This window comes from Delphinus delphis, chromosome 20, assembly GCF_949987515.2.
Source record: "Delphinus delphis chromosome 20, mDelDel1.2, whole genome shotgun sequence".
In the NCBI taxonomy this organism is placed as follows: domain Eukaryota; kingdom Metazoa; phylum Chordata; class Mammalia; order Artiodactyla; family Delphinidae; genus Delphinus; species Delphinus delphis.
Window position 1 is genome coordinate 41,595,251 of NC_082702.1, and position 26,731 is coordinate 41,621,981.

The following is a 26,731-nucleotide window of genomic DNA, read 5'->3' on the forward strand; positions in this document are numbered from 1 at the left end:
GAGGGGCCGCTCTAGCTAAGAGTGGTTCAGACAAGTGGTCACAGGGAAGTGTGTGTGGTGTGTAGTGGTGGGAAGGATGATGTTGTGGAAGAGCAGGAAGAGAATCCCAAGGAAAGGAAACAGCAAGGGCCAAGCGCCTGAGGCCGGAGGGTGCAGTGTGCTGGAGGACGGAGAGGCCAGCGTGGCGAGGGCCTGGTGGGTGTGGGGGTGCGGTGACAGGTGGGGGACGACACTAGAGGGGCAGGAGGAGGCCAGATTTTGTCTCTGGTCCAGACGGTCTCTTCTGAAGGACAGAGAAATGCCTGCGCATCAGCTTCCACCCAGATGAAGTGATGCGAACCAGTCCATTCGGCTGACGCATCCTTCTGGTTAATCAGGGAACCTTTGCCCTCAGCCGGAGGAGGCTCTGTCTGTTTCTTTTGGAAATGATGAGCAGGAGAGCAGACCATTAAGTTTGTTCAGTGAACATGGCTTAGCTGGTTGTGGGCTCTGTGTCAGAAGGAATTTGGGGTGGACGGTTGATAGAAATGAGTTGCTGTCCACAGTATCCTGCCTTTCAGTTCCACCTGAATCAGACCTCCCCTTGCTGCTTGTTCGTACATACGGCTCCCTGCCCCAGCATCTCATTTTTTCCTAGCTCTGAAATAGCAGCTAACATTCATTGAACTTCCTTGCTGGGTCTGACACAGTGCTAAGGGCTTTACATGGATTAACGTGCTGAATCATCCCACCCCCTTAGGAAGTAGGGGCCATCAACATCTCTGTTCTACAGGTGAGAGAGAGGCAGGAGGTGACATTACGTGCCTGAGGTGGCATAGTTGATAAGGGGTGAAGATTGGATTGAACTCGGGTCATCTGACCTCTCACCTGGGCTCTTAACCACTTAATACCCTACTGTGGCCCTGTATTGCCCCGTGGTGGCCAGTAGTCCTGGACTCCTTGCGCACAGGTCACTGTCTTTCACAGCTCTTATCCTCCTCTTGCCAGGCATGAAGGACAGGGCTCCATCAGCTCTCTAAAGCCCCATCTCAAATTTACAGTTTGACAATGGCTGCCCCTCCTAACCTCTTAAGAGAGGAGGATGTGTCTCTTTAATTAGTCCACTAATATAGAGAAGGATAAGTCTCTTTAACTAGTCCACTAAGATTAGTAAGCCACAGACCTCTCAAGGAAAGTTCAGTAAGTGTTTACTGAGCATCTTTTATGCACCAGGCTCTGTCTGCATTCAGAGTGAGGGACCAGCATTGACTGAGTGCTTACAGTGTGCCCAGAACTGGGCTAACCTCTCCCTGCATAAGCCTTGTGTAGACTTCACCACGCTCTGGGAGGTAGGAACCACACTTAGCTCCCCTGTAAAGTGACAGAGGCCTTCTTAAAAATCGCCACGCTATGCAAAATCACCCAGTAAAAACCAGAGCTTGGGGCTTCCCTGGTGGCGCAGTGGTTGAGAGTCCGCCTGCCGATGCAGGGGACACGGGTTCGTGTTCCGGTCCGGGAAGATCCCACATGCCGCAGAGCAGCTGGGCCCGTGAGCCATGGCCGCTGAGCCTGTGCGTCCGGAGCCTGTGCTCCACAGCGGGAGAGGCCACAACAGTGAGAGGCCTGCGTACCGCAAAAAAAAACAAAAAAAAAACCCCAGAGCTTGTGGGGAAGTGGCTAGGGACACATCACTGAGAAACTTCATTGTGATACTTTATGTATTTATTTTGGCTGTACCATGCGGCATGAGGGACCTTAGTTCCTGGACCAGGTATCCAACCCATGCCCCCTGCAGTGGACGCTTGGACCCTTAACCACTGGACCGCCAGGGAAGTCCCCATTGTGATACACTTTAGAAAAAAAAACAGTCTGCTTATGGGTGTTAAGTCTGAAGGGTTGCATCTTGTGAGTCACTGTGGAAGGAGGATAATTTGTAAGGAAATGGAAAGTTGTAACCCCAGATGGAATGGGTGTGGCACATACCACGCCAGGAACTGAGGTAGTAGGAAGTTACGTGTGTTTTGTGCATTCCTCCGCTTGAGCTGAGCACACTTTTCTGCGTTCACGTAGTGCTTCTCGCAGACAAAATCACGCACATGAGCAAATTTGAAATTTGAGTTATGCTCAAATTGTTCTCTAATAAATCATTCATGTTGCAAAAACACTGCATTTTGAAAACCAGCATTAGAGAAGAACTGACTGTTATCTCTGTTTTGCAAGGAGGTAAACCAAGTCTTGGAAAAGTAAAGCAACTGGCCACAGGGTTATATAGCTGAGAGGTGGCACAGAGCTGAGATTTAAACTCAGGTCCGCCTCCTCACTTAACCTCTACACCCCAGGGCTCTCCTGTCCTCATTCCTGGGAAGCAAGTTCTGTTGACAGGGTTGGCCAGGAGGAGAGATTCTGGAACCTTAATAAGGAGAAAGAATGGTCTATGTGAATGGCCAGTAGTTAAGAAGATGCAGAACTGATGTTTTGAAATGTTTAGTGATGACCCAGGCAGCATGGACCCTTTGTGATCGAAGGGAACACCTGCAGTTTGGTGCTCAAGCAGGTCCCAGGGTCCTGAGCAGCAGCTAGAGGGTGGGGATGGGGGGAGCCCCCAGGAGGCTCAGGGCAGAGGTTCCACACCAACTGACAGGGGGCTCTTTCAGCTTTTGAACCATTGTCACGTCTGCGTCACTGCAGATAGCTGAATATCAATCAGTCCTGAATACATTTTCAATAAGTACATGGTCAGTTAGTTTGGTTCGTTCTTATTATAGAATCTTCGCCCACCTCCCCAGAACCTTAACTTGTTAAAAACGTTAAATATACATAAAACTTGAGAAATAGTACAGCGGACACCCGAATACCCTCATTTTATAATCAACACTGTGAGCCACTTGAAAGTATGTTACAGACATTTCACCACTAAATACTTTAGCCTGCATCTCCTGAGAGTAAGGGCGTTCTCCTTTTGAAGCATTATCACAACAAAGAAAACTTACAATATCATCTAAGCATCTACTCCAGATTCGAATATCCCCAAGTATCTCAAGACTGTCTCTTATTTATTATAGAATCTTACACGCAAGCCATTTAAAGCATTGGCTCCAGTGATCACAGCCGCCCCTGTGTACACAGCAGGGAATTGTGAGAAGAAAGGTGGCTTCTTGTCTTCCAGCCAGAGCCTGCTGGCCTCCTTTTGTTCCCCAGCTTTGGAGTAGAACTTGACGCATCTGCTGGATGCCAGGAGGTGTGGGTTGGAAGGTTCTGTTTTTGTGTTGATAAGCACACGAGTTTCATGTAAGCTATATCCACGTACACACAGGCCACACATGGAATTCAAGTTTGTAATTTAAAAAGACTTATTATATTTCCCTCCCTTGTAATAAAGCATAGCTGGCATTTCCAGGTCTGAAGCTTGTAGGGGTAAACAGAGCTGATGGTGTCAGCAGGTTGCTTTCAAAAGGAACAAAGGGTTATGATTTAATAGACCCTGAAACTAGACTTCAGTGTCAAGATGGTATAAGCTCAGGTATAAGCATTTTCCAGTGCTCTCACTCCTGACACTTTAGCTTTACATCCCCCTTTCTACTTTTCACCTGTCTTACACAGACCCCAAAAGTGGGGGAATTTAGCAGTGAAAGTCATAAAAAGTCCCTCGATAGAGCTATTTTACATTTCTTTTTTTTTTTTTTTTCAACGTTTGAAGTTTTTTTTGGCTGCGTTGGGTCTTCGTTGCTGTGCGTGGGCTTTCTCTAGTTGCAGTGAGCGGGGGCTACTCTTTGTTGTGGTGCGCAGGCTTCTCATTGTGGTGGCTTCTCTTGTTGCGGAGCACGGGCTCTAGGCACGTGGGCTTCAGTAGTTGCAGTGCGTGGGCTCTAGAGCACAGGCTCAGTAGTTGTGGCGCACGGGCTTAGTTGCTCCGCGGCATGTGGGCTCTTCCCGGACCAGGGCTCAAACCCGTGTCCTCTGCATTGGCAGGCAGATTCTTAACCACTGTGCCACCAGGGAAGTGCTTACGTTTCTTTTCATACAGTAGCAGGTAACAAGTGCAATTCATAAACTTCTGCTCTTTTGCATAATTACGATCTCCATCTCCTGAACATGAACAGGAGACTCAGTGCTTACTTGATGCCTGATAAACACGAAGAGTTCAGTTCTAGCCCTTGTACATGGCACTCATGTTCTGTGAATTTGAATCATTCAAGCTTGAAACTGCACTATAATGTTTTGCATAATAAAGTCTCATTTTATAATCTTTTTTGTGGCTGCGCTGCACAGCTTGTGGGATCCCAGTTCCCCGAGCAGGGATTGAACCTGGGCCCCTGGCAGTGGAAGTATGGAGTCCTAACCACTGGACCACCAGGGAATTTCCTGCACAGTAAAGTCTCATTTTATATGCAACTTTTTTTTTTTTTTTTTCCCTCCAGTACGCGGGCCTCTCACTGTTGTGGCCTCTCCCGTTGCCGAGCACAGGCTCCGGACACGCAGGCTCAGCGGCCATGGCTCACAGGCCTAGCCGCTCCACAGCATGTGGGATCTTCCCAGACCGGGGCACGAACCCGTGTCCCCTGCATCGGCAGGGGGACTCTCAACCACTGCGCCACCAGGGAAGCCCTATATGCAACTTTTAAAGTATAGGAATCCTTCACATCTACTTTTAAGGGAAAACTTGGCACTTTTTGAGTTATGCATGGTTTTTAGCAAAACAACCTGTGTGTAAAATCTGAGTCCGCCAGGCATGTATGTCAGCTAGCCCGCTGGTCTCTTTCATGTACTTTCTCACTTCATCCTCACTACAGTCCTCTGATTTAGAGATTGCCGTTATACCCATCTTGTGGATGAGGAACTGGGGGAGGGTAGAAGACTTCACTTCAGCTGGAGGTCTGGGTAGTCGAGCTGAAACCTCAGTCCAGGTGTGTCTGCCTTCTGAGTTGCCACTCGTTACCATTATTCGGTCCCACATCCTGTGTTTTTGGGGTTTTTTTTAAAGGGAACTTTATTTTTATTTATTTATGGCTGCGTTGGGTCTTCGTTGCTGCACGGGCTTTCTTTAGTTGCGGCGAGCAGGGGCTGCTCTTCATTGCGGTACGTGGGTTTCCCATTGTGATGGATTCTCTTGTTGCGGAGCACGGGCTCTAGGCACACGGGCTTCAGTAGTTGTGGCACGAGGGCTCAGTAGTTGTGGCTTGCGGGCTCTAGAGCACAGGCTCAGTAGTTGTGGCGCACAGTCTTAGTTAGTTGCTCCGTGGCATGTGGGATCTTCCCGGACCAGGGCTCGAACCCGTGTCCCCTGCATTGGCAGGTGGATTCTTAACCACTGCGCCACCAGGGAAGTCCCCCACATCCTATGTTGATAGCCCTGCCTGTCATAGATGTGATGTTGGTGTATATAGTATAACTGGAGCTGCAGAATTACCCTGGGCTTATTTAGAGTGGTGTTCAGGTATGCTGATAGTGTGCTCCCTGTGCTACCTCCAGGCTTTCTCAACAAACTCTGTGCCAGAAAACAACCTGTGAAAGCACGGCGCTCCAGAGCTCTGGGGCCACAGTGCTCATGCCCAGATTCCAGGTTCAAACCAGTAACTTGCAAGCTATGTGACCTTGAGCAAGTTGCGCAACCCCCACGCCTCAATTTTCCCACCTGTCAGATGGAGAAAATAATAGTACTCAGATCATACAGTTATTGTGAAGATTCAATGTCTAGTAAAATGAGCCTGGCCACATAGTATGTGCTATAGAAAGTGTCAGTAGTAATAGTAGTAGCAGTAGTAGTAGCTGTTGTTGTTATTAGTATTAGTATTATTACTACTACTACCATCACCACCAAAGGCTTGAGCCGGGGTTGCCTTCAAAGTAGTATTTGTTAGGTGGTAATATTCTGGGGGAGGTGACATGTTTCCTCGGAAGGTCATTAGCAGGAATTCCCTGGCAGTCCATTGGTTAGGACTCTGCGCTTTCACTTCCGAGGGCACGGATTGGATCCCTGGTGGTGAAACTTAAGATCCCACAAGCTGCGTGGCACTGCCCACCCCCCCCAAAAGTCATTTTATTCAACTATACTTCAGTAAAAAATAAATTTAAAAAGACAGGTCATTAGCAAAGTCACAGTAAGATAACACTCCACACTCATTAGGATGGCTATAATTAAAAAACAGAAAATGGCAGGTGTTGGCAAGGATATGGAAGAATTAGGACCCTCATACACTGCTGGTGGGAATGTTAAATTGTGCAGCCACTGTGGAAAACCGTCTGACAGTTAATCAAAAAGTTGAACATAGTTACCGTATAATCTAGCAATTCCACTTCTAGGTATATACTCAAGAGCCTGGAAAACATATGTCCACACAAATACTTGTACACAAATGTTCATTGCATTATTTGTAGTAGCCAAAAAGTGAAAACAACCCAAATGTTCATCTACCAGTAACTGGGGAAACAAGATGTGGTATATCCACACAATGGAATACTAGTCAGTCACAAAAAGGAATGAAATGCTAATACACCCTATAATATGGATGAACTTGAAAGCATCATGCTAAGTGAAAGAAGCCGGACACAAAAGGCCACATGCTGTATGATTCTATCCACATGAAATGTCCAGAAGAGGCAAATCCATAGGGACGGAAAATAGATGAGTGGTTACCAGGGGCCAGGGGAAAAGGAGAGGAATGGGAGCTGACTGCTGATGGGCACGTCTTCTTTTTGGGATGATGGAAATGTTCTAGAATTAAATAATGATGGTTGCACAACATAGGGAATAACTAAAACCCACTGAAATTGAACACTTTGAATGGGTGAATTTTATGGGAATTATATCTCAGTTTGAGAAAATGCCAAGGGGGAGAAAATAAGATCATTGGTGAAACAGAAGCTCTTTGCGGGAGGGGGGCTCCTGCTCTGAGCTGTTAGTCAACACCCTCGAGCTGCTGGGTGAGTCTGCACAGCCCCTGCTATCTGAAGAAGCTTGGTTTGCAGGCTTCTCATAAACAGAAGGGATTCCAGGAAGCCATAGCCACCTACCTGCCGAAGAAAATGGATGCCCAGATAAGTTTGATGTATTGTGTAATCAAAGGGCAGGCAGGCGGGCTTTCCAGATGAGCCTAAGCTAAGGGCTTCAAAGGGTGTTTAAAAGACCAAGCTGTAGCCTGACTGGTCCAGTCTCCTGCCCAGTCAGCAGAAATGGCACATTAAGAATGAGAGAGGAAAGTATTCAAGCTGGCATCAGTGGCATGTGTTTGCCCTGTCGTAAGGGGTTTAGTTACTGCACGGTTCTCCTGTGGAATTGACTGAGGAGGGAGGGTTTTTTTCCCCTTGCCTGGCGTGCCTAGCCCTAACTCCTTTATGTTAGAAAGCAGGAAGTTCTCTGGGAATTAACACCCTAATTTAAGGGTGCTCTTATTTAAGCAAATTAAGGCCTTTGGGGATGGCCAGGTGACTCCTCAGATTTTGCGAGGGCCAGCGAGCCCTGTTACCAGCCAGGGTGTTGAGCCAGCTTTATTTGCAGCTCTTAGAGCCAGTTCCTGTGCCGCCGAAATTCCCCAAAGACCTCGTCTAAATGGGCCTTTTCAGCTGTCGGCACACTGCCTGCCTGTCAGCACTTTAGCCTTCCACCTGCACTGCGGGTCTTAATGAGATGCCCAGTGGCTGTCTCGGGAACAAACTGCTCCCATCTGCAACCCGACACTCCCTTCTGGTGACTTATTGCCCGGCAAGAAAAGGCAGAGACAACCAGGGAGGAGACACACTGACAGAACAGATCAGAGGGGCAGGGCAAGGTGGAGGTTTAGGTGACAGGCTTTAGGGTTCAGCTGGCCTGACTTCAATTTCCAGCTCTGCCTGTTTGCTTGGCTGTGTTACCTTGGGCAAGTCACTTCACCTGTGTAAACCTTGTTTTAGGTTTATTCACCTGTAAAATGGGGCCACAGTACCTGCCTCCCAGGGTTGTGAGGACTGACCGAGATTCTCCATGATGCTTCTCATGCTTGATCACTTGCTGGGAACCATGAGTGTGAAATCATTAGGCTGATGTGTCATCCTAGCCTGCCTGCAAGGACTCATGAAGTTATGTGGGTATTTCTGGCTCATGAGCATCCTTTCCTCTCTTCTGTTGGGGGCTGACCACAGGTCCCTTAGTCAGCATCTAAACTGAATTGATTGAAAGCTCTCAATTCCCAGCCATTCCTGGCCCGCTACCATGGCCTCTGCAAAGTGCGTTCACCTCTGCTGGTCCATGTCTTCAGGGTTCATCTGAAGGGCCTGCTCTCTGATTGGCTTTGGAGCCATCTGGGGCCTCCTTGAGATCTGGCTGGATGTTTGAGGGAGACAAAGGTACCATTTATTCGTTCTGTAAACATTTATTGAGAACCTATTAAGTGCTCGGCAGTGCTATAGATGGGGTAGATATACAGGGGTGAACACGACATTGCGGGGGCAGGCAAAACCCCTGCCCTCATGGAACTTATGTTCTCTTGGGAGGATATACCAAGTAAAAGAAGCAGGGAAGAAGAATAAGGAGGGGGAGTGGAGGCAGTGGGATGACCTTTGAGTGAAGGAAAGGAGAGAGGGTCATCTCTGGAGGGCTGTGAGTAGAGCAGAGGCATGTCATGATCTACCCGAGATTTTAACAGGCTCACCGGGACTTCTATGCAGAGAAGCAGCTATGGGAACCTGGGCCAGAATTGGGAAGACATTAGGAGGCTACTGCAATAGTCCAGGTGTCAAGAGATGAAGTGTGTCTATGGGGAAAAATGGGTTGGGTGCTCTGCTGTGTCCATGTTCTTCTCTCATGCCCCATTTTGACCCTTCTGCCCGCCACCTGTCACATGTGCTTTGTTTTTATTAGTCACAGCACTTAACTGTGCTAGCCAGAGGTTTGGAGTGATTTGTCAGCTGGTGTTCAGAGGGTTGGGGTTGGGAGGCATTGGAAGCAACCAGTCATTGTGGCCTCAGTTGAGCCCCTTCATTCCCTCCTCCTGCCTCACAGCACCTACGATGTTAAGCCCTAAGCATGTCTAGTCCAGGGCTTCTGTTTGAGGATCTCAGGCCTCTGAGAAACTATCAAAGACCACAGAGCATCCCGTAGGTCTCCACATCTTTACTCAATTCCAGGGACTCCTGCCTTCTCTGACGTCCATTTCCATACCTGGAACCTTGGCTCAAGTCAGAGGTGCTCACTGCTAAGTCCTCAGGGAGGGGGTCAGGCAGAGCAGAACAGTAATGTGGGAAACTTCCTTTCATGGCCACAGAGAGGTTTCCAGTTGCCTGCGAAGGGGCAGATGCTGCTCCTCTGGACCCAAAAGGTTGGTCAGGAGGATGGGAGCAGATTGACCTCCCCAAGTTTAGAGCCTGTCCACAGGCAAGGGGCCACTACATCCAAAAGCAGGAGTGGCAGGTCATCAGGGGTGTGGATGGGGCCAGAGGGAGGCACTTATAGGAGTTTGGTTTACTGAGTGCGCCCCAGGGTCTGCACCACCTTGATGGCCTTGTCTCTCTGGCAGGGTGACCTCAGAGACGGCTGCAGAAGTTTGTAGTTCCAAAAATCTATAATATGAACAACCACAAAGGAGGCTCTGGCTGAGTGATGATGAGAACACTTACCTTGCCCAAAGATCCTGTGGTGTGCGGGGACCATTCTTTAGAAAGAGGAAGCTGAGACTCAAGGTTTAATTTTCCTGAAGTCACATGGCTAGAGGCATAGATGAAATTAAAATCCAGATCTATCTAGACTCCAATCTGATACACTGAACCTCAGGGCTGTACAGGGGCGACACCCGATGAAGCCATGTATATGTGAGAGGGAACATTGGGGAGGCTGGCAGCCCCCTTCTGTGTTTGGGGTCAGCAAAGACATTTCCTTCTCCTCTCAGGTGGCCTCACTAATTCTACTCTCTACTGGCCCTTATCTTGCCCTCTGGTGCCTTTGTCACCGACCCTTCTAGAACGACTCAGCCCTGTACATCTTGAGGACCAGTCTGTCTCTTCTCCCCGTCTGTCCCTCACTCTGCAACTTACCCTCCTTGCCCCTTTGCCTCTGGACCAGTTCCATGGGTCAATGTCCCTCTTAAAGCATGACTCTTGGGGGAAAAACAAAAACAAAAACAAACAGCATTCGTCATTTAGACCATTAGATTGTAACCCTGAGAGTGTACTTAGCAAACCACAAATAGAATCGAACAGAACAGGACCAGATAGCCTCCCATATCCTGGGTGTCTTATTTCTGATAATGCAACTGAAGTCGTCATTAGGGGTTTGGGGAACCCGAGTGCAGGGCTTACCTGTTGAAGTCAGTCAACCAAACACCATCCCTCCTTCAGTTCAAAGAAAAGAAAAATGTCTGTTTATGTGAAGGTGGGAAAACAAACATGAAGCAATTCCAGTGGTACAAAGGGACATAAAAGCAAGTGCACCTCCCACCGTTTACTCACTCCACCAGCAGCTCACCTCCTGAGACAACCAGTGGTACCAGTTTCTTGCATCCTTTGGAAGATGTTCTAAGCACATTCTCCATCCCATTTTGCTTTTTGCCTTTCTTTTTAGAGACGAGTTCCTCACATATTATTACATGTAGATTTACTCGATTCTTTTTGGTGGCTACCTCGTTCTTTTAAATTTCTGCACTGTTTTCTATTCAGTGGATGCCCATTGTTTATTTCACCAGGCCTCTGTTGATGCTGTTTCTCTCTTTTGCCACTGTAGTGAGGCTCCTTGTACATCTGCCCTCGTACACAGGTGTGAGTCCATCTGTGGGCTGAGGTCCTGGAGGTGGGCTTTGCTGGATGAGGGAATAATAAGCAGGTGAAATCTATACACATGGTCAGGATGCCCTCCAAAAAAAAGTCATACTGGTTCTAGTAGCCACGCTGTTCAAGAAGGCCTTTGAGCCCCACATCTTACAGTTCAACCTCTGCGTCACGGATGAGAAAACTAACCCAGAATGAATGAAAGGGACTTGCCTGAGCCCTCGTCTTCCTGACAAACCCCAGAGAGAATCTGTCACCTGACTTGGTTCTTCTTCCTAGATCAGCTGACCAGAGCTCCCCCGTAGCACCTCTTCCTTCTCCAGTCACATGTGGGTCATCCCCCCTCTTTCCCACCACTCACATGGCCCCCTCCCTATGCATTTGGGTTGCTAGGATTCTCAGGGGGGTCGCGGTCCCTTGGGGACAAGTCCTCTGAGCATTTGCAGAAATTTATGTTTTCCTACAGAGTAAACAGTAAGCAATTGGTCCCTCTGAGGTTTTTTTCTTTGTTTTTTTTAACTTTTTGAATGGATAATATGTTCATGGCTAGAAAATCAACCAATATAAAAAATCATACAATGAAAAGTTCTACTCTTCCCCGTCCTCTTTTGGTCCAACAGCAGCACCTACCCCAGAGCTGTAATCTCAGTTATTGGTTTCTTCCAAAGTTTCTTTATGCAAATACAAGCAAAGGTGAACATGTGTTCTTATCCCTGTGCACTACTTTGCACCTTGCTTTTATCACTTTAATGTCTTAAAGTTCATTCATGCAGTGCATCAAGAGCCTTCTCATTTGTTTTACAGCCACATAGTATTTCATTGTAAGGGAATTCTATAGTTGATTTAACTAATCCTCTCTTGATGGATGCTTGGGTTGTCTCCCTCCCATGTTTTGCTACTACAAACAGTGCCTTTTTGAATAACCTTGTACATATGTCATTTTGCATGTGTGCAAGTTTCCAATTTTTGATTGGAAAATGGGATGAAGCCGGGTAGGGAAACCACAGAGTCTTGTAAGAATTGCAACCAGAAAAATAAAGCTTGAGAACTGCTGCTGGGACAGGTGCCACAGGTCCTTGTGGCAGCAAGTGTACCCCAACGTCTTACGAGAGTTACCCCGTGACTCTGGCTCTGTGCAGCACCTGCTTGTACCTGGGACCCGTGGGCCGGTGGTCTTCATGTAATTTTCTTTTCTTCTTTTGTTGTCTTGCCTACTTGGAATTCTTGGAGTGAGCACGCCAGTCTGAGAAGCTTCTGCTTTTTCCCGGGACTCGGAGGGATGCCGGGTTGGTTGTGGGATTTCTTTCCCAGGAGCCTGTCCACGGTGGTGGGCGTGGGGCGCTGAGCGTTTACCTTTAGAGCCAGTTGAGCAGATTTATTTAGCAAACACTCTTGGAAGCAACTGCCTTTCCCATCAATGCTTATTTGTTCTTGATGATGCAAAATGATGCTAGCCTCCATCGAAAAAGAGAAAGCCTCCTCTTGTAAGCGCTCTCGGACAAGAGAGCACTTGTTTTGGAGTCATCTGCAAATGCATGTGACCTGGAGACTCTGTGGGAAATGCCTAACTTGTGCAGCCTTGGCATCCAGCTGTTCTTTGGGTCCGTTTGAGGGGTTGTGTTCCAAATGTCAGAGGCAGAGGGCCCAAGCTTTTCCAGCACAGCCCACAGTTGGAAATGGTGCAAGCCTCATATTCGTTCTTTGTGTTGGAGAAGAGGTTTCCAGACCTTGTTCATGAGTTAATGAATGATTCAAAATTCCAAGCTCCACGCCGGCTTCCTGTGTTTCCACAGCCGGTGTCAGTGCGTTTCCGTGTCATCCAGTGCTCAGGAAATACTGCGCCCAGATTGATGCGTGCTTCTATCTAGGTTATATTCTTGTACAGAGAGTCACCCTCTGGTTTCAGCAACCTACCTTTGTGCCCAGCGTGGGTTTGTACCCATCTCACCTTGCTCTCAACTTCCCCTGGAGCCTCTCTCCTCCCTCAAGCCAGAACAGTTTTATTTATTTTTATTTATTTATTTTAATCATTTATCTATTTTAAAATTAATTTTTATTAGAGTATAGTTGCTTTATGATGTTCTGTTAGTTTCTGCTGTACAGCAAAATGAATCAGTTACACGTATATGTACAGCCCCTCTTTTTTAGATTTCCTTCCCATTTAGGTCAGCAAGGCAGAACAGTTTTAGCCTAGTGGATCAACCAGCCTTGGCTGGTCCTGGGTGTGTGACTTTAACTTCAAAGACTGGCTCTCTGACCTTGAGCAAGTGACTCAAGGCTTTCTGGGCCTCAGGGGCTCATCAGGATCAAGGGGATTAAAAAAACCCCACCGGCTTCATAGCAATTTAGGAGTCAGTGTTTCTGAGGTGCTCAGCATAATACCCGCACGTAATGACTATCATTAGATTGAATATTTACTCTTCTACTTATTGTTAATTAAGAATTATTTATGGCCTGTCTTTTCCCTCTCCACTTTTTCATAACTCTGACCTTGCGTTATTAGGTGAATGGATTGAGTCTTTTTTGAACCCTGGGACTTAGACTCATGGAGTCCTCCTCAAAGGAAAGCTTAGCAACTACTTTATTTTTTACAGATTCATTGAGATGTAATTTACATACCATACAGTTTACCCATTGCAAGCATACAGGCAGATGATTTTTATAAATGTACACAGCTGTGAGGCCGTTGCCACAACCCAGTTTTAGAATACTTTTATCACCTCCCAAGTTCCCTTGTGCCTGTTGGCAATCAAGCCCACACCCGCCCCAGCTCCAGGCAACCACTGATCGCTTACTGTCTCTAGTTTTCTAGAATTTTCATATAAATGGAATATGTCTTTTGTGTGCTTTTTAAAAATACCCAGACCTGGGCCCTGCCCCAGACAAACTAAATCCTATCTCCAGGACTGATAGTCTTTTGCAGACTTTTGTCATTTTCTTTAACTTAGCATAATGCCTTTAAGGTTTATCTATGCTATTGTATTTTGTTCCCTTTAAAAAAAATTATTTATTTATTTATTTATGTATTTATTTATGGCTGTGCTGGGTCTTTGTTGCTACGCACGGGGCTTTCTCTAGTTGCGGAGAGCCGGGGCTACTCTTCATTGCAGTGTGCGGGCTTCTCATTGCGGTGGCTTCTCTTGTTGTGGAGCACGGGCTCTAGGCGCACAGGCTTCAGTAGCTGTGGCTTGCGGGTTCTAGAGCGCAGGCTTAGTAGTTGTGGCGCACAGGCTCAGTTGCTCTGTGGCATGTGGGATCTTCCCGGAACAGGGCTCAAACCCGTGTCCCTTGCATTGGCAGGTGGATTCTTAACCACTGCACCACCAGGGAAGTCCCTTTTGTTCCCTTTTATTGCTGAGTAGCTATACCATATTTTACCTATCCTAATAACTATATAGTTGGAATTTTTTTTGATGGGAAAATGGGGAGAAAGAAGAAAATTGGGAAAGAAGATCTTTAAAAGTATAGTAGTGTTCATACCCTAATTTTAGAAAAGCAGAAGATATTGTGGGATGCAGATTAGGGGAAGTAAGCGAATTAGGAAAGGGGTGGACCAGGATCTGAAGCATTGACAGTGGCTTCTCTGTGTGGTTGGGACCATGAGTGCTTTGTGCTTTTGGCTCTTCTTTTTCTTTTTTTATTTCTCTCTTTTTTAATTTTTTGGTAATAGTTTTGAGATATAATTCACACATCACACATTATACCCATTTAAAGTGTAGGATTCAGCCAAAGCAATCTTGAGGGAAAAAAAACAGAGCTGGAGGAATCAGACTCCCTGACTTCAGACTATACTACAAAGCTACAGTAATCAAGACAATATGGTACTGGCACAAAAACAGAAATATAGATCAATGGAAAAGGATAGAAAGCCCAGAGATAAACCCATACACCTATGGTCAACTAACCTATGACAAAGGAGGCAAGGATATACAGTGGAGAAAAGACAGTCTCTTCAATAAGTGGTGCTGGGAAAACTGGACAGCTACATGGAAAAGAATGAAATTAGAACACTCCCTAATACCACGCACACAAAAAAAACTCAAAATAGATTCAAGACCTAAATGTAAGACTGGACACTATAAAACTGCTAGAGGAAAACATAGGAAGAACACTCTTTGACATAAATCGCAGCAAGATCTTTTTTGACCCACCTCCTAGAGTGATGGAAATAAAACAAAAATAAACAAATGGGACTTAATGAAACTTAAAAGCTTTTGCACAGCAAAAGAAACTATAAGCAAGACAAAAAGACAACCCTCAGAATGGGAGAAAACATTTGCAAACGAATCAACAGACAAAGGATTAATCTCCAAAATATATAAACAGCTCATGCAGCTCAGTATTTAAAAAACAACCCAATCAAAAAATGAGCAGAAGACCTGAATAGACATTTCTCCAAAGAAGACATACAGATGGCCAAGAGGCACATGAAAAGCTGCTCAACATCCCTAATTATTAGAGAAATGGAAATCAAAACTGCAATGAGGTATCACCTCACACCAGTTAGAATGGGCATCATCAGAAAATCTACAAGCAACAAATGCTGGAGAGGGTGTGGAGAAAAGGGAACCCTCTTGCACTGTTGGTGGGAACGTAAATTGATACAGCCACTATGGAGAGCAGTATGGAGGTTCCTTAAAAAACTAAAAATAGAACTACCATATGACCCAGCAATCCCACTACTGGGCATATACCCAGAGAAAACCATAATTCAAAAAGACACGTGCACGCCAGTGTTAACTGCAGCACTATTTACAATAGCCAGGTCATGGAAGCAACCTAATTGCCCATCGACAGATGAATGAATAAAGAAGATGTGGTACATATATACAATGGAATATTACTCAGCTATAAAAAGGAATGAAATTGGGTCATTTGTAGACACGTGGATGGACCTAGAGACTGTCATACAGAGTAAAGTTAAGTCAGAAAGAGAAAAACAAATACCATATATTAACGCATATATGTGGAATCTAGAAAAATGGTACAGATGAACCAGTTTGCAAGGCAGAAATAGAGACACAGATGTAGAGAACAAATGTATGGACACCAAGGGGGGAAGGCAGTGTGGGGTGGTGGTGGTGTGATGAATTGGGAGATTGGGATTGGCATATATACACTAATATGTATGAAATAGATAACTAATAAGAACCTGCTGTATAAAAAAATAAAAATAAATAAAATGAGATGCCAAAACAAAAGAAAAAAGGAAAAAAAAAAGAATGCTTCTTGGTGCCACTTGTTGCCGGGCTGCATCCTCATTAAAAATAATAATAAATAAATAAATAAAAATAAGTGTAGGGTTCAATGGCTTTTCGATATATTCACAGAGTTGTGCTACCACAAACAATTTTAGAACATTTTAATCATACCAGAAAGAGATCCCTTGCCCTTACCTGCCACCCCCTGGCTCTCCCCCTTCCCACCCCCCAGCCCTAGGCAACCAAGAATCTATTTTTCAGTCATAGATTTGTCTATCCTGGATATTTCATATAAATTGAACCATACAGTACGTGGTCTTTTGTGACTGGCTTCTTTCTCTTAGCATAATGTTTTCAACGTTCATCCGTGGTGCAACTTGTAGCAGTAATTAATTTCTTTTTATTGCAGAGTAATATTCTGTTGTATGGATATACCACATTTTGTTTGTTCTTCAGTTGGACATTCGGTTTGTTTCCACTCTTTGGCTGTAATGAATAATGCTATGTCATCTGTGTTTTGTCACTTTTTTCCCTCTAATATATGCAAGGTACTGCTTTTGAAATTCGAAACAAAAGACTAAGATTTGGGGGAAAAAAAGATGTGGGTAACAAAAGCACCCTGATAAGAAGTGACTAAGGAATGTGATGAGTGTGTTTTTTCCTATCACGTTAGCATCCAACAGCCCACAGTAAATGGAAGCGAAATCACTGAGTGTGCTTGCATCCTACTGTAAGAGAGACAGGTGGGGAAAGAAAGAGGCCTTGAAACCCATAAGACCAGACCAGGCCGAGGAGAATCAGGACAATGCAGGGGTTCCGACTGTGGGTCTTCGGACCAGCCAGATCTGCCGGTCATTGCCGTGTGACCTTGAGAGAGTCACTTAATATCTCTGAGACTTTACTGATAAACCCGAGGGAGTGATACTTCCCTCATTGGTTGTTATGATAAGTTATTTTGCCTCTTGCCTCTCCTAGGGAAGCCTTTGTAGGATCATTCTCCACCCACTGGGTGCTCCAAGCGCCTGGGGGAAGGTTTAAAACATACCCATGCTGGGGCTTTGCCAGCCTTGGAGAACTGTTAGCCTGGGGCATGGCCCAGGCCTGGTTATTTTTAAAAAGCTCCCCAGGAGAGTCTCTGTGCAGGGCAGGGCACATTACACTAGACCCTGGATGGAGATGAGGTTAGAGGTATTTTGGTCAAAGTGCTTTATTTCACAAGTGGACAACCGAAACCTGGAGAGCCCTTTCTGGTGCACTGGGGCCTAGGACCCAGTCCTGAAGTGAGGGGCCAGCAGGAGGGGGAGGGAGAAGGGCCCTCCCTGGCCTTGGGGAACTCACCAGAAAGGAAAAATGGGCAGTATCTGTGGTGTGGAAGGGAGGCTTTTCTTTCTAATCAATAAGCAAACAGTTCCTGGAGTTGCCCAACCTGGCCACAGGAATGTTTGCTGGGTTGCAGTCGGTGGGAATGATCAATTATCACCTTTATTCAGGTGGGTGGGGTGTTTGTGTATTTAACACACAGCGCAGGGATAATAAAACTCTTCCAATTTAGTGTGTAAGCCAGAGGGCTTCTTGTTCTTTTTGATGAAACCAAACCAGCTTCGCTCCCTGTGACGGTGAAGAGGTCCCTGTCCACCTCTGCAGCAGGCAGGTGGTGGTATTCACTTGCTTCCCCTGCCTCCCTTTTTTAAGTGAATGGAGGTGAGGCTCCTTGGCAGTTAGCCTCCACTCTGGAAAACTGAAGCCAAGCCTTTGGTCTCGGACTTGAGCAGAGAAGCCGCCCCTTCTTCTCCAGCGGAGCCACCAGACCCCCACCGAGGCAGGAATATTGAGATTAAACAGAGTGAGGTTTTATCAGTGGGCTCATTTCTGAACCATCCAGGAGAGGCCTGGAGAGGCAAAGGATTTAAAACTGAACTCTTTTCTGGCCTTGATCTGAAAGAGGGGAAGGGGACTGGGGAGACCCTCTAGCCCTTCTAGACTGGAAGGACAGGAGCCTGCACCCCTCCCAGGCCTGAGTGGGACCCACATGCTGGTGTTACTCTCATTCCACTAGAATGTGAGCCCCAGGAGTGCAGGGATCACTACCTGTTGTGTTCACGCCTGGGTCTTCAGCACCAGAATGGGGCCCAGCACGAGAGGGTGTGCGGTGCCGAGCAGGCCACGGCACTCTGCTCCTTGCTGCCCCACGCTGCCATGTGGCTCAGTCCCTTGCTCTGGCACGCAGCCAGAAGCTGGGACCGTCTCTTCAAATGCCTCTTTTTGAGGCCTTCCCTAAATGCCCTTTATTAAATTGCCCCCTCCAGCCCTGCTGCTGCACAGAGCCTTGGAACCCCCTTACCTGCTTATTTTTCTCTGTTAACACTTTTCATTACTGACACTTAATAATTTTTTTTTTTTTTTTTTGGCTGTGCCACAGGGCATGTGGGATCTTACTTCCCCAACCAGGGATCGAACCCGCACCCCTTGCACTGGAAGTGTGGAGTCTTAACCACTGGACCACCAGGGAAGTCCCTGACACTTAATAATTTATTTGTTCATTATCTCTTCCCCATTGGAATGTAAGCCCCACGAGGGCAGAACTGTGCTTTGTTCACTGCTGTATTTCCCAGGCCTTAGAATGATTCTTGGCAATGAGTAAGGGCTCTGTAAATATTTGTTGAAGAAAGAATCCTCGAATCAGTCCCTTGAAGGAAATGAGGATGTCTCCTTTTACAGAATGGGGAAAATGATGCTCAAGGGAAGTCAAAGTAACTTGCCTACAGTGGCACCTAAGAAGCGAAGCTGGGATGTGACCTTAACTCAGTATGACCCCGTTCACACAGACGTAAAACCATAAAAGTATTTGCACTGGCTGTTAACCAACTGTGGAAGTGCCATTTATGACATTTTTCATGGGGCTGATTACGATCGACATCCATGGTGTTTGCTGTCTGAGAACTAAAACAGTGCTAGCCCAAGCAGAAACACGATCTGGGAGCAAACAGGCGCTGCCGCAGCGACCCAGGCAGCATGAGTAACCTTAAGACAAAGGGGGAAGATCACCCCTTCATCCTGTGGGCTCCCCCTTGCAGGGGCCTGGGCTAATTTGTCCTTCATCTGCAACCTCACTGTTTTCTCCGCGCACTGATGCCCCCCTCTCCACCACAGTGTTTTTTTCTGTTTTTTTGGGTTTTTTTTTTTGCTGTATGCGGGCCTCTCACTGTTGTGGCCTCTCCTGTTGCAGAGCACAGGTTCCGGACGCGCAGGCTCAGCGGCCACGGCTCACGGGCCCAGCCGCTCCGCGGCATGTGGGATCTTCCCGGACCGGGGCATGAACCCGTGTCCCCTGCATCGGCAGGCGGGCTCCCAATCACTGCGCCACCAGGGAAGCCCCACCCCAGTGTTTTTTAATTTAGTTATTTTTATTTATTTATTATTTTTGGCTGCGTTGGGTCTTCGTTGCTGCGCGTGGCTTTCTCTAGTTGTGGTGAGCGGGGGCTACTCTTCGTTGCAGTGTGTGGGCTTCTCATTGTGGTGGCTTCTCTTGTTGTGGAGCACGGGCTCTAGGCACGCGGGCTTCATTTGTTGTGGCGTGTGGGCTCAGTAGTTGTGGCACGCAGGCTCTAGAACGCAGGCTCAGTAGTGTGGCGCACGGGCTTAGTTGCTCTGTGGCATGTGGGATCTTCCCGGAACAGGGCTCGAACCGGAACCCGTGTCCCCTGCATTGGCAGGCAGATTCTTAACCACTGTGCCCCCAGGGAAGCCCCACCCCAGTCTGTTTTGATGGAAACAGAAGTGGAGGAGACTTTGGTCCTTGCGTCCCACCCAGGCAGCGCCCGTTGTTGACATCTGTTTTTAGGGTGTGAGTTAAATGAAGATGTAGCCCACTTATAATTTGTTCTGGGCAAGGACATGCTGGGAGGCTGGGAGAAAGAACTCAATAAGCTTCATGAAAGTAAACTTCTCATCCCTGGGATCCCATGGGAGCTGCCGGTCTACAAGGGCAATTTGGTGGGGTGCGGGTGCCCAGCTGAGGATGCCCTGGGAGCACAGTGCACAGGCTCTGTGGACACACCTGCAAGCTGTGCTTGCACAATGTGATATTCTGAGCTGCTCAACTTCCCCAGAAGTGTCTGGGAGTTAAGTTGGCTGATCAGTGGAACTCTGATTTATTTCAGCTTATGTAACGTGGTGGCCTAAGGGGGAACATTCTTGAATCTAAAGTTTAAAACTTCCTCCTTTGCTTGGCTGTCTGACTGTCCTTACGTTTTTCTGAGGCCCTGGAACTGGATTTCCAAGGTGCCGCATTCATTCAGAGAGAGAGGGAGGGAGTGAGTGTGTGTCAGGGGAAGATGGGGTCAGGGAAACTTGGCTATTTTTATTCTGGTTACTCTCCACCTGTCCCATTCTGTTGTGTAAACTAACTTCCCTGTGGCCACTCAGCTAGCAACTAGTCTCGCAAATGGTTTATCAAACCAAGAGCCAGGCTGCCTGGTGGTTAAGTCCTGATGGGGCATCAGACCACAGGCTTTGCCACTTCATAGCTGTGTGGCTTGGCCAAGTCTCTTCACTGAGGCTTCTGAGACTGCTTCCTCGTTTAGAAGCTAGGGCTGCTGGAGTCTACCCCCCAGGGCCGCCGCTATGTCTAGTCAGGCTGTCAGGTTGTGTTACTGTCCATAATTCTCAGTAGCAAATGGACACACATAACTGGAGACTTATCAGGGCTAAGAAGATAGTCTTCCTAGTGCAACTTGAATCTCTTCAACATCCCCCGAGTGTGGACAAACGGGAGACCTCATCATCCTTTCCCTCCCATTTTTTAAACATAAAGTTATTTTTCTGCTGAGCGTGGGTGCCCATTAAACTTGGAATGGTTAGTAAATTTGTGGACAGCCACCAAAGGGAGACATTCTAAAATCGTCCAGTGCCATCAAAGAAAATGGAACCTAGAAAGAAATTCTCTAGGAGGTGGTACCCGTGGAGAACTGTGGCTTTGTGGCTGGAGTTACAAACACTGCTGCTTACTGGCGAGAAGGGACTCCTGCCCAGCTAGATGACACACGTCTGTCTCCTCAGGGTGCCTTTCATCCATCAACTTAGACTTCTTGTCCTTTATCTTGAGTATTTAAGTTAGAAATCAAAGCCCTTGATTTGGGGGTACACAATGGCAGTGTGGCCCCGGGACCTCCAGGAGCCTCAGAAGGCTCTCTGATCTTGCCCTCGAGGTTGTGTGTGTAATTTTCTCTTCCAACGCTGAGGTCCAACGGTCCTTGAAACAAAGGTAAATGCAGTTTTCTTTGGTGTTAGCTATGGGAAATGCCTTCTGAGGAGTGGGAGACAAGCCATAAGGTACCCCTTTGTGTGTGGTGTGGGGAAAACACTACTTTCAAGTAGTTGCTTCTAAGAGACTGGGTTATCCCACTCATTACCAGATAACTCAACTATGGTTAGCTGGCTTTGATAGCAGGCCCCGTCCTTCTATCTCCCTGAAATATATGGAGGCTTAGGAGACTGTCTTGATCCTACCCACTCACATTCCAGCTGGGTGGGGGTGGGAGAAGAAACGGGATCCTTCAAGCAGGACTGTTCGTGGCACAATGGCAATTCCAAGCAAAGAATGTTGCTGAGCGCTCAGAGCCTGCCCCAGGACCAAAGAGCTTTTCGTGGACTTGGAGTTAATTTTTCTTTGAACTTCAGTCATCTCTTGCAGAGTGAAGAAGTAGTAGATTAAAGCTACATAAAAGAGTCACAGTGCGTTAAAGATACTTTTTAAGTCGCTTAACTTTTGTCGTTTTAAAAAGTTATTTACTGTAATTGTAAAACACCACATAATACAAAAACATTTAAGGAAAGCACGTTTCAAAAAACTGCCTCCAATCGTACTTTTTTCAATCTTCCCTCCACCTCCACTCAAATTACTGCTAACCTCCTGCTGTGTAGAATTCCTGCTGTTCTAGAATGTCTTTTTTCATTTTTGTTTCTCCATAATAAGTATTCCATCCCCATTTTGCATATGGGAACAGTGGTGAGGAACACTCACTCTGGGATCCGACAGCCCGGCCCCTCCTCCCACTAACCTTTAATTCAGGGCAAAGAAAATAGGGATGGTGATGCCTATACCTAAGGGTGACTGCGGGCGGGGGATTCAATCTGAAAACTGGATTTAAAGAGCATAGGGCAAGGGTCTGGCTTGTAGAGACAGGCACGAGGAAGAATGGTTAGGCACATGAACTCTCAGACTGCCTGGGTCCCAATCCTCGTTCTGCCACTTAACTAGCTGCCTCAGTCTCTGCATCTCTAAAAAGGGGATGCTGCTGGTAGCAACCTTGAAGTGTTCTGGGATTACACGAGTTAATATTTGTAAAGTGCTTAGAAGAGAGCCTGACACATAGTGTTGTCACTTGTTTAAATATTAAGAAAATAGTGAATAGAAGGTAGTTGAAGCTGTTAGTTGAATGTGTAGTTTTTGATGGTGATAATGATGATATGGGGTTGAAAAGATCTTCCCGTTTAGAGATGGCCATTGGGTTCTTGGCTCTCGTCACTGGGATTAGGTTTCTAAACCAAGTGACCAAATAACAAGTTTAGGAAAGGACAAGCTGACTTAAAGAATACTTCATCCTTTGCTAGCTTTATTTTTGTTTAACTTTTTATTGTAGAAATGTTCAAATATACCTAATTCCCATGTACTGATCCTCTGGTTTCTACAGTTCGCCATTCTTGTTTCCTCCTACATGCTGGCATTAGTGTTCACCGTACCCTGAGATGCTGCCTAGCCCTTGCCAGGGTTGAAAGCAAGCTTCCCAGAGCCTTCCCGGAGCTGGAGATCCCCTTGGTCTTTCCTATAATTTCTAGTTTGTCAGCCCAGAGGCTCAGGTTGCACAGAAAGATAATGAGCACCTGGAAATTCAGGTTGAGCCTGCCTGTCATGGGCACACTACTTCTGTCACTTCTCAAAGGGCGGAGCTTAACCACCATTCAGACGAGATGCCCCAGAGCAGGTTAAGAGCCTTGCATTAAGTTATTTGCAAAACCATTTTCATTTTTTCAGGCCACCACCCTTGGCAAGTCCAATCATGCTTGTCCCAACTGCCCAGATTTGGGCTGGCTGGGAAAAGGAATTCAGTGTGAAAAATGAGGGCAGCTCTTGTTACCTGCTAATATGACAAGCCCCCAACACAGTCCGGTGCCCCCATTACTTCTGCTGGGGTGGGGTTGGGGGAAGGTTATTGGAAAAACATTTTGTTTTGCTAGTTTGAAAAGAAATTCCTGTTTTAGATTTAAAGGGTAGTATCTGCCCATCCTTTAAGGATTTTGTGTTTCTTCTTGCTTCTGTTGTCATTTTTTGGTTCATCTGTTCATTTAGCAAATGCTTGTCCTCTAGCTTGTCTACTCAAATGCACAGAAATCATCCTCATCCCCTTCCACTTGCTTTGTTCTTTCACTTTCAAAATGTGATCACATTCACTGTCTTGGTTAATCCTCACAAAACCCGGAAGAGGTGGGCTCACTCAGTGGTGGAATCCTTCAGGATCCAGTAGAGAAAACTGAGGCCCAGAGAGGTTAAGCATTTTGCTTAAGGCCACTCAGTAAGAACATGGCAAGGGAATTCCCTGGTGGTCCAGTGGTTAAGACTCTGCGTTCTCACTGCTGAGGGCCCGGGTTCAATCCCTGGTCGGGGAACTAAGATCCCACAAGCCTCAGTTTCTTCATCTTCAAATTGGGGATAATCATGGTACATATCCCCTCCGGCCCCCAAACATGGTCTTACTTTCGCTGGCAAGGGTGGGGCTGTCGGTTTCAGAAAAGTTTGCAAGGGTGTCCCCTAGTGGAAGAAATGAAAACTGCAGTCTAGACATCATAACTGGCTTTAGGGCTTTCTGGCAGAGACCTGATCCTTACGCATTTTAAGGTGTCTAGCCGTGCAAAATTGGCACAAAAGTAGGAATTTTTGTAAAAGATCTCTTGGACAAAATCGAACGCCCACTGGAAGAATGAGGGGGCGATTATTTGAAAGGGAGGAGAACAGGCCAACTTGAGAGTTTCCCAGAAAGAACTGTTTTATCAACTGTTCCTTCTGCCTGAAAGGCCCTTGAGCCAGGTTTCTGCAAGGCTGGCTCCTTAGGTCTCAACTAAGACGCCTCCAACTTCACAGAGGCCAGCCCTCACCATCCAGTATAAGTTACACCCTCCTCACACCTTCCTCTTCCCCTGTCACTCTTGTATCACCTTCTTTAATTCCTTTATATCTAGCATTTGTCACTACCTGAGATTTGGTTTTGTTACATGTCCATCTCTTCCACAACAGTGTAAGCTCAAGGGGAGCAGGTGCCTTGTCTATTTGTTCACAGAATTTTTTTCATCCTTAGAGCCCAGCACAGTTTCTGACAAATAGTTTGATGGAAGCCTGTTGAACGAATGAGTCTTTTAGGACTCTGATGTTTAGTGCAGACACTTTTCACCACAGCTTCTCCAGCATTGGGTATTAATACTTTTAAAGTTTTAATACTTTAATAACTATAAAACTTTAAATAGTTTTGTCTCTAAGCCACTGATCCTAAGTTCCCCCACCCAAGTAGTTCTCTTCTGTCTTTTGCATTTGTCTTGCTGTGTTGTATGTTCAGGTAGAAGAAGACTTTCCTATGAAATCTTCATTGTCTCCCTTAACTGACAGTGATGAGTTTCTCCACTGGGCCTCAGATTGCAAGCAGGCATTACCTCTCAATGCCTCGGAAAATAAGCATATAATCAGTACTTAATGAATATCACAATTATCTATGTCTTTTGTGGAAAATTGAATAAATGATTAGCCAAAGCTACGTTTGTTTTAAAATTTTTATTTAATAGTGTCTATTATGTGCCAGGCACTGTTCTGTGTATCTTTTTTTTTTCCTTTTTTTTGGCCACGTCACGTGTGTGGAGTCCTAACCACTGGATTGCCAGGGAACCCCCATGTTCTATGTATCTTAAAACAAGCCTAGTAGGTAGTTGCTATCGATGACTTCATTCTACAGATGGGTAGACTGAGGCATGGAGAGATTCAATGACTTGCCCAAGGTCACAGAGCTAATAAGCAGAGCTGGGACTTGAGCCCCACCCTTGCCAGGGAAAATAAGACCATGTTTGGGGGCGGGAGGGTAAGTACCATAATTACCCTCATTTTGAAGATGAAGGAACTGAGGCTCAGAGAAGTTAAAAAATTTGCCTAAGTCCTCACCCTTAACCATGTAGCTGTGATGCCTCCCTCTTATTATCTGCCACTGTTTACTGAAATGTAAACTGTTTATTTAAATGTAGTTAATCCACAGCATCTCACCGTACCTAGGTCTCAAACTTTTGGACTCGGTAGATATTCTATCTCAGTTATTTTTCATATCATCAAGAGCCATCTGAAGGAGAGGCCCTTTTTTGTTATTGAAAAGGAGAAGTTACTTTCTTTTCTTTTCTTTTTTTTTTAAAGGTGGAGTCTTTTTTTTTTTTGTTTAATAAATTTATTTATTTATTTTTGGCTGTGTTGAGTTTTCGTTTCTGTGCGCGGGCTTTCTCTAGTTGCGGCGAGCGGCGAGCGGGGGCTACTCTTCATCGCGGTGCCCGGGCTTCTCATTGTAGTGGCTTCTCTTGTTGCAGAGCATAGGCTCTAGACGCGCAGGCTCAGTAGTTGTGCCTCACGGGCTTAGTTGCTCCGCGGCATGTGGGATCTTCCCAGACCAGGGCTCGAACCCGTGTTCCCTACATTGGCAGGCAAATTCTTAACCACTGCGCCACCAGGGAAGCCCAGAAGTTACTTTCTAGACAGCTTACTGTTTTCAGTCTCCAGGTAGATGAGAAAAGAATCGGACCACAATTAAGTCGCCCTGTAATTGTGAAGGACATAATGATGGCTTCCACTACTTTGATATCTTTGCTGTTCTGTCATCAGACTATGGTATGTTTTACTTGTGCCTGTTTTGTGTGAGTCAGGCTTTTGGTGGGTGAATGAAGTTCGATTTCTAGTGAAGGAATGCTCTTTAATCTCCTCAGTTTCCTAATCACTGTGATTTATACCCTGCAGTGAGTTTTGAAGGATGCACCGGTCTACCAAAGACAGTCTATGTTTCTGATGACACCCGATTCAAAGTGGGCACAGATGGCGTTGTTACAGTCAAACGGCCTTTACACCTTCATCATCCAGAGATGAGTTTTCTTGTCCATGCCTGGGACTCCACCCGCAGGAAGCTCTCCACCAAAGTGACCCTGAAGGCAGTAGTGCACCACCATCACCACCACCATCATCATGTACGTTGGAGTGTTTCTTAGAAGTTCACTATTATTTTAGTATGCTGCTTAATCCAGGTTTCTCTGCCTTGGGTAATTTCTTGCTGTGGGTGTGTCCTGTGCACTATGTGATGTTTAGCAGCATGCCTGGTCTTAACCGCTAGATGCTTGCAGCACTCTGCCAGTTGTGACAACCAAAATTGTCTCCAGACACTGCCAATGCCCCCTGGGGGTGGGTGGGGAAGGGGTGCTAAATAGCCTCTAGTTGAGAACCATTGGTCTAACTGAACTAGTTCTTGCTGTGGATTTTTTGTTGTTGTTGGGTGGATGGCAAGATACACTACCTTATTTCTGCAGGTAGTGTAGAATAGGGGGTAAGGGCATGGATTCTGTCTGGGATTGGGTACCAGCCCTTCTATTTACTACCCGAGTAGACTTGGGGGAATTATTTAATCTGTCTGTGCTTGAATTTCCTTATAAGTAAAATGGGGATAATAATGACTACATGAATTATTACATGTGAGTTGCTGGAACTATGGTAGGTGTATGATAAGTACTCAGTAATTGTTAACTGTTCTTCTCAT

General features: G+C 46.3%; 1 protein-coding gene across 1 annotated transcript in view; it reads left to right on the forward strand.

Moving 5' to 3' along the window:
- Positions 1 to 26,731, forward strand: part of CDH1 (cadherin 1) — a 78,526-nt gene that overhangs the window by 23,840 nt on the left and 27,955 nt on the right. The window contains exon 3 of the mRNA XM_059999971.1: positions 25,945 to 26,168. Coding sequence (XP_059855954.1) covers positions 25,945 to 26,168 — 224 coding nt within the window. The remainder of the gene's footprint in view (positions 1 to 25,944; positions 26,169 to 26,731) is intronic.